This window comes from Trachurus japonicus, chromosome 1, assembly GCF_045865225.1.
Source record: "Trachurus japonicus isolate A0001 chromosome 1, Traja_1.0".
In the NCBI taxonomy this organism is placed as follows: Eukaryota; Metazoa; Chordata; class Actinopteri; order Carangiformes; family Carangidae; genus Trachurus; species Trachurus japonicus.
The window spans coordinates 36765112-36776555 of record NC_140907.1 but is presented as its reverse complement, the minus strand read 5'-3'; the positions used below and the strand labels follow the sequence as shown (position 1 = coordinate 36776555).

Below are 11444 nucleotides of genomic sequence, written 5' to 3'. Positions count from 1 at the left end.
CATTTATTTTAATTTTAGTTTTACTATGTATTGACCATAATACATTTTGTATACATGCTGTATTTGTCATGTGATTTGTCTTAAATGTAGCCTAATAATATTTTGAATGAAAAAAATTGGCAGTAAGAAATTATCAGTAGCCTATTGGTATCGGTATCGATGAAAATGCAAGAAAAAGTATCGGTATCGTATCAAATCCCAAAAGTGTGGTATCGCCCATCCCTACTTTATGCTGATTTATTTTGAGGTGTCCCTTTAAAACCCACCACTGTTTCATCTTAAAGGGATAGTTCACCCAAAATTGAAATTGCACTCATTATCTACTCACCCTCATGTGGACTAAGGGCTGGGAGAAGTTTCAGAGTCCTCCGTGGCTTCTCTGAGTTACAGGGGGTCTCAGCGTAGCAGTGCATGTCTATATGACGGTTGCAAATGGATACCAACTGTCTTCGTAACAAAAAGACACACCAAAAAACATCCAAATACCTCCATGCTGCTCGTATGTAATGTCCGTCTTGTATTGAAGCCCCGAAATGCGAAATTGTCCCGAAAAAAATTAAATAAGTCTATATTTCAAGCTTGTTTGTAGCGGAAGCTTCTCGAAGCTCCTCTTCCCGGTTCGTCAAATTTGGACGAACCAGGAAGAGGAGCTTCAATTTTGGGTGAACTATCCCTTTAACAATAGAAGACAATTTCATTGGGTCAAATTCAACTCCCAGGTGAAGGAGCTGATCCGCATGGAGGAGGAGCTGCGTCTGCAGAGGGAGCGTCTGGAGAAGGAGGTGTCGGCGGAGCGCGGCGCCGTGCTGCTGCTCGCCAGCGGCCTGAAGGAGCGGCAGCCGCAGCTGAAGGAGGCGCAGGAGGAGGAGCAGCTGCTGCGTCAGGCCGAGCAGCGGCTGCAGCTGAAGGAGCGGCAGCTGGTCAACCTGGCCGACGCGCTGCTGCCGGCGCTGGCCGAGGAGAGGCAGCGCGCCGCCGAAACGCTGGAGCGCGGCAACGGGAACTGGGACGGGCCGCCGGGGCTGGACAACACGCTGTTCCAGGTTTTTATTTTATTTATACTTTATTGCAGGATTGCAACAAGTCGTTAGTTCATGTTCCAATACACATCTTTATAGCCATTGGAGCATTCCTACAAAATCTGTGCAATTTGTAGTGAAAAACTAGCCGAGAAATCTAGCTGCACCCTAGCAGCAGCAAATCTCTTTGCTCCGTAGGTGGGTCTAGAAACGAGCCATAGGAACTTTTTGAGTCTCGAACACCGTTTGTGTTCACCAATCACAGCGCTCTATCTGTTTAGAGAGTCGTTGGGCGGCTTAGCGCGATGACGACATACTTGCGACGGTGAAAAACAAGACAAGAAGATGGCTTTGGCAAAGGAATTGTTTGAATCGGCGTTGGCATCAACTTTGAAAGAATCAAACTTGTCATTTTCTTTAAAAGTTGAGCCAGAAACTGCACTGAAGTCATTCATTTGGAAGAAGGATGTATTTGGTGTTTTGCCGACGGGATATGGGAAAAGTTTAATCTACCGATGTCATCCTGCTCTTTGCTCTGATTGGTCGTAGCGCTACCCTATTGGTGCAGAGGCAGTTTGAGATGTTTTTGTTCTGACAACTTGACATAAAGACAATTTAAACTGTCATAGCAGACCTAATTGCCAAACTTTAAAAATTATGTCAAGTTCTCATAACAAGGAACATCTCAAACAATGTCAACTTTGCATCAAAAGTGACATAACTTACCGAATGACACTTAACGACAGCTGTCATAAGTATTCATTGATGGTTATGACAGCTGTTATGTCAATCAAAGTGGTACCAAACTTTGACTCCCATCCCACGGGAATCACGTGACCTGGGGGAATTCCCGACTAATGTCATCATGTCCTCCTGTGTTGCAGGTGGAGAAGGAGCTGGAGGAGAAGGAGGAGAAGCTGCAGCTGCAGCTGCAGAGCGCGCAGCAGCTGCAGCAGCTGCAGGAGACGTACGAGTTCACGGCCAACGTGGCGCGGCAGGAGGAGAAGGTGCGGCGCAAGGAGAAGGAGATCCTGGAGTCCAAGGAGAAGCAGCAGCGTGAGGCCATGGAGCAGGCCGTGGCCCGGCTGGAGAGGAGGCACTCCGCCCTGAGGCGCAGCGTCTCCGTGGAGACCGACGCCGAGGAGACGCGGCGCCGCAGCTCGGCCCCGAGGAGCCAGAGGGAATCGGACCTGGAGCAGCAGAGGTCAGAGTCCAGAACCACGTTAGGACTAGTGGCGTTCATCGGTTCAGATGCGTCACATCCTCAATTTTTATGTTACCAAAGTTACACAACAACCGCGTTTTGAACTTTGTTTTAATTTGTTAAATTACATTAATGTCAATGTACTTAACGTAACTTAAAGGGATAGTTCAGTATTTTGTCTAATTGGCCCATTGCCATAATCCCTATAGTCATAGCAGTAGGTTCGTTACCTTTAATTGTCGGTGCAAGCTATTTTCAGAACGGCGGAGCAGTTTCCCTCATCAAACTCATCAAATACACAATCCAACAACTCCACAACGCTCTGGTGGACAAGTTGTGACCTGCACATTCACCACGCTATGAGATAATAACACAACGTTACCAGACAGAGTTGTTTTAGAGGGAAATTCATGCAAAACCACTGATGCACGTTGCCTTCAGGGACAGTTTTTCATCAACAGTCTCTTCATTTCCCTCTAAAACAACTCTGTGTGGTAACGTTGTGTTATTATCTCATAGCGTGGTGAATGTGCAGGTCACAACTTGTCCACCAGAAAAATGTTATTAGAGGACTAAATAGAAAACTACAGTTTTATGTAGTCCTCTAATAACATTTTTGTAAACTTCGGGAGCATCTACAGTGTGGCGAGTCCCCTTCTTCTCTTCAATGGGCCAATTTGACAAAATGTTGAACTGTCCCTTTAACTCTCTTCTTACAATAGGTCCATGCTCATTGCTCCACACTCTCGTCACTTTTCTTTTTCATCTGTAAGTCGAATGAGGACTCGACTTTTTACAGGACAAATGCAAACACCGTTACACGTCTATTGTGTATGAATGCTGGTGTGGTGCAGGCTGAACTCTGACCTCTGACCTGTGTGTGTGTGTGTGTGTGTGTGTGTGTGTGTGTGTGTGTGTGTGTGTGTGTGTGTGTGTGTGTGTGTGTGTGTGTGTGTGTGTGTGTGTGTGTGTGTGTGTGTGTGTGTGTGTGTGTGTGTGTGTGTGTGTGTGTGTGTGTGTGCGTGTGCGTGTGTGTGTTTGTGCAGGGTGGAGAGGGAGATCCAGAAGCTGAGGCAGAGGATCAGTGAGGGAGGCGATGGCGGCAGCAGCAGCAGCAGAACTCTCTCCATGAGCTGTGAGGAGAAGAGCAGCAGCTCTCCGGTCAGTCACATCCAGAGCCTCAACACGCTGCTGCCGCTGTCCGACGACAGGTAACATGATTAGGGTTAAAAACGATAAAATTGTTGCATTTTTCTTTTGGGTCATTTGGATGATCACATGGCAACAGTCCCAATCGGTCCAAAGTTGTAAACAAATGCCAGCTGTTCTCTCATTGGTCAGAAATCTTACCTGGGAAAAACCAAAAACATGGATCAGAGGTCTTAATAATGGGCCTGAAAATTAAAATCCGACCCGGTCCGAACTGTGGTCGAAGCCCAGACCTCATCTGAATCATTTGTGAATATTTGGGTCCAAACCCAACCTGAACAAGGCCAATAATCTGCCACAGTTTGTAATAAAATTCTTGAATGCAATATGTAATAATAAACTTTGCAGCATGTTGTTATAAGTTGTTACATAATGCACCAAATTAGATAGATAGATAGATAGATAGATAGATAGATAGATAGATAGATAGATAGATAGATAGATAGATAGATAGATCGATAGATAGATAGATAGATAGATAGATAGATAGATAGATAGATAGATAGATAGATAGATAGATAGATAGATAGATAGATAGATAGATAGATAGATAGATAGATAGATAGATAGATAGATAGATAGATAGATAGATAGATAGATAGATAGATCGATCGATAGATAGATAGATAGATTTACTTCATTAATCCCAAAGGAAATTCAGGTGTCAACTGCTCACAGAAGAATCAGTCACACACACATACGATAAAAACAGATTATAAATATCTAAAAATAAATTATTTTATTACAATTATTTCATTAAAATAATGCAACACCCGCATTTTGTAATAATTTGGTGCATTATTTAACAACTTATTACAAAATGCGGCAAAGTTTATTACATATTGTGTTAAAAAATGTGGCGTTATTACATGATGAGGTGAAATATATGACGTTATTACACGATGAGGCGCTACGAGCGTTAAACTGTCGTCAGTCAAGTTCAGTGAATGAATCGTGTTAGAGTTGGAGAAAGATCTGATTGATGATGATGTCATTCTGACTGCTGCTACGTGTCATGAGCCGTTGTCTGACTCCGCCCCCTCTCTGACCCCGCCCCCTCTCTCTGACTCCGCCCCCTCTCTGACTCGTAGGATCAACGCCTACATCGAGGAGGAAGTCCAGCGGCGGCTGCGGAAGATGAACCTGCTGAACGGCGGCAGCAGCATGGACCTGTCGCTGTCTCTGTCCTGTGAATCTCTCAGGGTGAGGACGCCGCCACCGCCACCACACGCTTCACCGTCCACCAGACCAAACAGCAGCTCACACACACACACACACACACACACAGGAAGTTGATCTTTCATCTGCAGCTCGATCAGTGATTAGTGACGGTGTTCAATGATCAGGGGCCAGTTTTCACATAACGTTCTTCCTTGTCGCGCTAAGACTCAAAGGTGTAATCTGACCAGAGTTGTTGAAGGGATAGTTCACCCAAAATTGAAATTGCACTCCTTATCTCCTCCCCCTCATGTGGACTAAGGGCTGGGAGAAGTTTCAGAGTCCTCCGTGGCTTCTCTGAGTTACAGGGGGTCTCGGCGTAGCAGTGCATGTCCATATAACGGTTGCAAATGGATACCAACTGTCTTTGTAACAAAAAGACACACCAAAAAACATCCAAATACCTCCATGCTGCTCGTATGCAATGTCCGTCTTGTATTGAAGCCACGAAATGCGAAATTGTCCCGAAAAAAATTAAATAAGTCTATATTTCAAGCTTGTTTTGTAGAGGAAGCTTCTTGAAGCTCCTCTTCCCGGTTCGTCCAAATTTGACGAACCGGGAAGAGGAGCTTACGCTCCGTTGTTGGATTGTGTATTTGATGAGTTTGATGAGGGACAGGGGACCTGTACTGTTCACCTCCATTGTGTTCACTGAGCAGCTCACGTCTCTGCCGATCTCAAAACAACATGCACCGATAATTAAAGGTGATGAACCTATTGCTATAGGCGTGTTTCCACTGCAGGAACCTCCCCCACAGGGCCGTTTACAGGAACTTTTACGGGGGCCAACGGAGTACCTACTCCAGGGTAGGTACTACCCTGTAGGTACCACCTACGAGTACCTACTCCAGGGTAGGTACTCCGTTCGGCCCTGAAAAGCTCCTGGGTGGGGCTCGAGGTTAACCCGGCACTGATTGGCTAAAGCTAGAGCAGGCTCTGACGCTACCAGAAAGCACCAAAACAACCGGCATTTTTAAAAGGGGGAGCAGAAGGGGAGCATTAGCCTAGCAGACACCGCTGTAAACAACAAGAAAGCAGCAGGAAGATGTACACAAATGGACCGACGGTGAGGTGCAGACATTGATTGCAGTCTACAGCACCGAGGAGATTCAGAGGGGGTTTGAGTCATCGCGGCGAAATGAAAATATCAGCGCACCTCGACACACTGGGGATCCATCACGCCGCAAAACAATGCCGTGAAAAGTTAAAAAAAAAAAAAAAAAAACTCAAGCAGGATTACAATCAGCCGCCATGTGCACAAACCAGAAACGCGCCTACCGCCTCAGCTCCTTCCATCCTTCTTCTCCGTTGTTGTTATGATTTGTGTGCATGTGCTTGTGACCTGCCTGGGTGACGTCACGGTCGAAACGCACAGCGGCGATCGAAACTCATGACGTCGCCGCGGGGTCCGACTCTGCAGTGGAAACACGACCACTGAGAGGGCCGAGTGAGAGGACGGTTCCTGTAGAAGTTCCTACCCCCTCCCTTTACCAGGAACTCCTGCAGTGGAAACACGGCTTATGACTATAGGGGTTATGGTGAGAGGAGCATCTGACTAAATGTTGAACTGTCCCTTTAACGTGGATAAAAAGTAAAGGTGAAGAACGACGACGCGTTACGAAGGCTTTGGGAAACCAGACCCTGGTGTGTTGGAGCTGCAATGTTTGATCTGTTGTTGTGTGTCTGCATATCTGTCCTGTCATGTCCATAAGAGAGAGAAGAGTCATTGATTGGTTGGTTGGTTGGTTCTGGACCAGTGGGTCTCCATAAGAGTGGAGTGGTTCTGTCCGGTCTCTACCGGACCCTCAGAACCAGAACCAGGACCTTGGTCTTGTCTGTGTCTGTGCAGAACTGATCTGTAGCTCTTTAACCCCGCAGGAGGAGGAGGAGGAGGTTAGCGACTGTAGCTCTGTTAGATTAACAGATGAGGTAAGACCAGATCAAGTCCCGATCAGAACCCAGAACCCCCTCCTCTACAATCTGCATGACAACCCCCCATCCCCTCTCTCCTCCCCCATCCGGACTGCGGTTCTGGATCGACTCACTTCTGTCAATCAGTTTGGTTTGTTCCTCTTTGCACTGGGGGTTCTTCTGGGCTTCATTTTAATCCTGGTTCTGTTTGACATGTCCCTCTTTCCTGCCCATCAAGATTTTATAACCTTTTGGTTTTTGATTTGAAAAAAAAAAAGAAAAGAAAAGAAAAGAAGTTGCTTGTTGTCATTTTTGCAGATTGAGTTTGTGTTGATGATGCTGGGATCATGAGGCTCAGTTTTATTCTTTACAGGACGATGAAAAGCTGAAGAATGTTAATCCAAGGAGGCAGAAATATGAGGTAAGACCAGAGACTTTACTAATAATAACTCAATAATCAATCAATACAGTTCTCTAATCCTAAAAAAAAAACAACATCAGAAAGCCTGAACGTGATTCTTCATGAGAAATTGAATGTCATTTTTAAATGAAATGGCGAATGAGTTTCCATTTAAAACCTTCAGAGTTCCTAAAACAGACGTCACATTTTGTTTTTCCAAGCACAAAACAAAAGTTAAAGTTTGAATTTTGCGTCTTTTTGTGTCGTTTTCTATAATTGGAGGAACTCTGATAGTTGCAGTTTGGTTCTGCTCCTTATTTCTGGGAGGAACCAGGACAGGAAGCTCATTCTCTGTTTCAGGATGGTCACAGTAAAGACACAAATATCATAAAGTGATCGAATAAGTCCAAAGTCCAGTCAAACGTAGGTAAAAAAAACGCATTTGCAGATGTGTGAAAACAAACCGTCCATCCACTCGGAGAGGAAGGTGCAGTAGTCGTCATCTGCCAGTGCCACTTTACCAACGTTTGATTGGGCTTTAAAGGGATAGTTCACCCAAAATTGAAATTGCACTCATTATCTACTCACCCTCATGTGGACTAAGGGCTGGGAGAAGTTTCAGAGTCCTCCGTGGCTTCTCTGAGTTACAGGGGGTCTCGACGTAGCAGTGCATGTCCATATAACGGTTGCAAATGGATACCAACTGTCTTCGTAACAAAAAGACACACCAAAAAACATCCAAATACCTCCATGCTGCTCGTATATAATGTCCGTCTTGTATTAAAGCCCCAAAATCCGAAATTGTCCCGAAAAAAATTAAATAAGTCTATATTTCAAGCTTGTTTTGTAGCGGAAGCTTCTCGAAGCTCCTCTTCCCGGTTCGTCAAATTTGGACGAACTGGGAAGAGGAGCTTCCACTACGAACAAGCTTGAAATATAGACTTATTAAATTTTTTTCGGGACAATTTCGCATTTCGGGGCTTCAATACAAGACGGACATTACATACGAGCAGCATGGAGGTATTTGGATGTTTTTTAGTGTGTCTTTTTGTTACGAAGACAGTTGGTATCCATTTGCAACCGTTATATGGACATGCACTGCTATGCCGAGACCCCCTGTAACTCAGAGAAGCCACAGAGGACTCTGAAACTTCTCCCAGCCCTTAGTCGACATGAGGGTGAGTCGATAATGAGTGAAATTTGAATTTTGGGTGAACTATCCCTTTAAAGTTTTCAAAAAGTCACTTAATTTGCATGTGTAACCCTTTTCACACGGTTAATCCTGAATCACTAAACGACCCCACCTGTGCACCTGGTGATGGAGGACCTGTAATTCTCATTGAGGTGAATTATGGACTTCAGTATAATTCAGACAAGAGTTCACGTCCTTCTTGACGCCCAACTCCCCCTTGTGCACACAGAGCGCCTCCGGGTGGTGGTCTAGCGCCATTTCTGCCACGGCGTTTGAGGCAAGCTCTCCTCCTAAGGTCGAGCAAAATGCACCAGAAGAAGAAGAAGAAGCCGTAAATGTCGAGTTAAAGCTCCACAGAGAAGAAGAAGAGCCGGTGTCCTCAGCTGAAGAAGCGCCTTATAAAGACAGAACCACAGCAGCAGAAGGTCGTCCAGCTGTTTCTGAACTATTTTACGTCAACTCGGCCAAGATCAACAACAGATTTGACGAGAACGAGAACATCGCTAGTAAAAAAGTCGACTCTGAACTCCTTGTTCCTGATGATGAGAAGGTTGAAGACAGAGCGAAGGAGCTTGTTGCGAATGGAGGCGCCTCAAGTGTCAAACATCAAACTGGAGGAGATGCAGAAGAAATCTCCAACTATCGGTCGTCAAAGTCCCAGAACTCTGTAGAAACATGCAAACAGGACTTTGTTAAAGGGCAAAGAATCAAACCAGAGACAGATGCAGAGAAAGTCGCGACCAACACCCATCACGTTTTTGGATATTTTGCTGGGAAACTGACCGAAGCGTACAAAGATGCCGGTCGAAGGCTGCAGGGCACACGGGACATCATTAGGAATGTCGGATCGGGTGAAATGAAGGTCGTCCTCTCTCAGTACGTGACCATGATGTCCAAAGAGCTGCCGCTGATTCATCACATGCAGATTAAACCACAACAACCTGAACCCTGCACACGGGCAGTGAGTAAAGTCAGTCTGGTCGACCTGTCGAGGGATCGTGCCCCGGGTGCTCGTCAGGCGTCCGGCGAGTCTGTGACCGCCGGCATCTCAGTGCGACCTGAGGGATCTGTGTCCTCGATCAGAGACACAAGTCCTGAGGTGTTTCATCAGAGGATGGTCGAGCTGCCGCCTGCTTTGTCCCGGCTACAGACGTTTTCCTCCTCAGAGATTTTACAACGGCTGGAATCTCTGTCGCCTCAGGTTCGGCCGGGGAAACCTCAGAGTATCTTCTGGCTCAAAACGGCCAACTGCAGGCAGCCCGTCCCAAAACCATGCTGCTTACTTTTGTCAGAAAAGGACATAATAACCGTCGTCTCAGCCGGCGCCAGATCTGAGGAAGAATCCCTGGTTCTTTTCCAACAAGTCAACCTCCTTGAAATCAAGATGGTCCAGATTAGTTTGGCGGGACAGCACGTCCGGCTGATCGGCCACACCGGAGAAGCCGTGTTGGTCGTCTTCACCCACAGCAAAGAGCTCACCCAGGAGTTCTGCAAGGCCTTGGTGAAGGCTCTGGACCCTAAAAGGTTCTCTCAAGGCACCGAGTGTCACCCGTTGCTCTCTGAAGACCTCATGCTCCTCTCTCTGGACTGGACATCAAACGTTCCCGACTTCATCCTGGACAGCGGTCTTCACATCACCTCCCGGTTCAAGCGGATCCTCGCGGACCTTCTGTACATCGTCCACGGGAACATGGACGGTCCCGGCAAACCTTCCCTGGCCGACGTCTGTCCGCTGCTCTACGCCAGCGTCAAGGTCAAGAACTCCACCCGTCTGCACCGGACTGCACAGGACGCCATCTTCCAGTTCCTCCTGACAGACACCCATGTGGCGCTGCTCCGGGAGGACGGCGTCTTCCACCCGGTGCCGCGGGGATCCAGCCTGGTCCCCGTCCAGCCCCAGTTTCAGGGACTGGAACTCCGCAAGCGTTCGGACATCCGGTGTCTGGTCGCGAGGCAGAGCGACGACTGTCTGGTGGTCGAAGTCGTTTTCACCACTAAGAAACCTGCACAAACCCAAGAGAAGAGGGCGGGGCCAGGGCTCAGCTCCTCGTCCTCATCCTCGTCCGGCGTCCACAGTCACCGGGGCGATTCCTGGAAGTTGTCCTTCGGTTGCACCTCAGAAGCTCTGATCTTCATCAACCACCTGTGCACCTGATGACGGAAACTCACCTGCACTCCTGTGTGGGTTGCACTGAACTCAATCAAGTCCTCATTCATTTTAGGAAGTGTCGAATAATCTGTGGTGATTGAGCCAAAGTAAGAAGAAAGATTCATCTGAGGGATCTTTTTAAATATTTAAAACATTTTTAAACATTTCAGTTGTGTGATCTGTTTTTTTGGGGGGGTTTTTTGGAGTCGCAATGAAGGGAAGTAAATAAAAAAGAGTTTCCTTGTTAGTTTGACTCTTTTTAGTCTTGTTGAAGATTCTTGTAAATTGTTTGAGGTTGGATCGTACTGTGATTTCATCAAAGGGAAAAAAGAAGCTGCTGCTGCTACATTTTTTTTTTAGACAAATGACTGTGACTTGAAGAAAATGTGATGATTTGTCTTGATGGTGAACGAAACCTGATCGATAAGGAATAATAATAATGTGTTTGTTGTGTAAACAGAATAATAAAGATTGAACTCTTTCTGACTTGAACGAGTCATTTGTTCTAAAATCAAGTTCACAGCATCTCTTGTAATTTATTTTCAACCCTTCACTCTTCTTATTTTCTCCTCCTCTTCCTCTCCTCTTCCTCCCTTCTTCTTCTCTTTTCCTGTTTCCCGTTTTCCTTCCTCCCTCCCGATCACTTCCTCTGCAGCACTTGGTCTCTCGTTCTCTCGGGACGAGCGCCGACGGACTCCAGGAGCCCGTTAGAATTAGCATTCCTCGTTACGTTCTCCGCGGGCAGGGGAAGGACGAGCACTTTGAGTTCGAGGTGAAGGTGAGTCGCCTGTTTGCCCTTTTCATCTGCAGCCGAGGGAAAGAAAAGAGAGTAACGACAGCATTGGTCCAATGGAAGCGCCTCCTGATGGCGGAATATGGGTATTGCAAAAGCGCCCAAGAACTGACATCTCTGCATTGTTGGTGAATGAACAAGTGTGGTATTTTCAATAATTTAAGGACATAGATCACCCACGTTAATAGCATCATTGAGGACCCTTTACAGATAAACATTAACACATAGGCGAGTAAAATAAAAAAAGATAGTTGTCTACATTAATGTTTCAATCTACATTTTGTAATAAACAAATTATAAGAATAATTTGACATGACCAAGACACCTAAAAACAAAAACACGAAACAAC

General features: G+C 46.2%; 1 protein-coding gene across 5 annotated transcripts in view; it reads left to right on the top strand.

Moving 5' to 3' along the window:
* Positions 1-10782, top strand: part of kif16ba (kinesin family member 16Ba) — a 36612-nt gene extending 25830 nt beyond the window's left edge. For 2 of the 5 annotated variants that reach the window (XM_085786429.1, XM_085786409.1), the window contains 7 exons: positions 720-1043; positions 1904-2223; positions 3270-3434; positions 4524-4635; positions 6529-6579; positions 6935-6982; positions 8383-10782. In XM_085786429.1, coding sequence (XP_085642555.1) covers positions 720-1043; positions 1904-2223; positions 3270-3434; positions 4524-4635; positions 6529-6579; positions 6935-6982; positions 8383-10308 — 2946 coding nt within the window. In that variant the 3' untranslated portion in view covers positions 10309-10782. The remainder of the gene's footprint in view (positions 1-719; positions 1044-1903; positions 2224-3269; positions 3435-4523; positions 4636-6528; positions 6580-6934; positions 6983-8382) is intronic. The other 3 variants (XM_085786418.1, XM_085786437.1, XM_085786447.1) reach the window with 3 other exon arrangements.
* Positions 10783-11444: the final 662 nt, after the last annotated feature.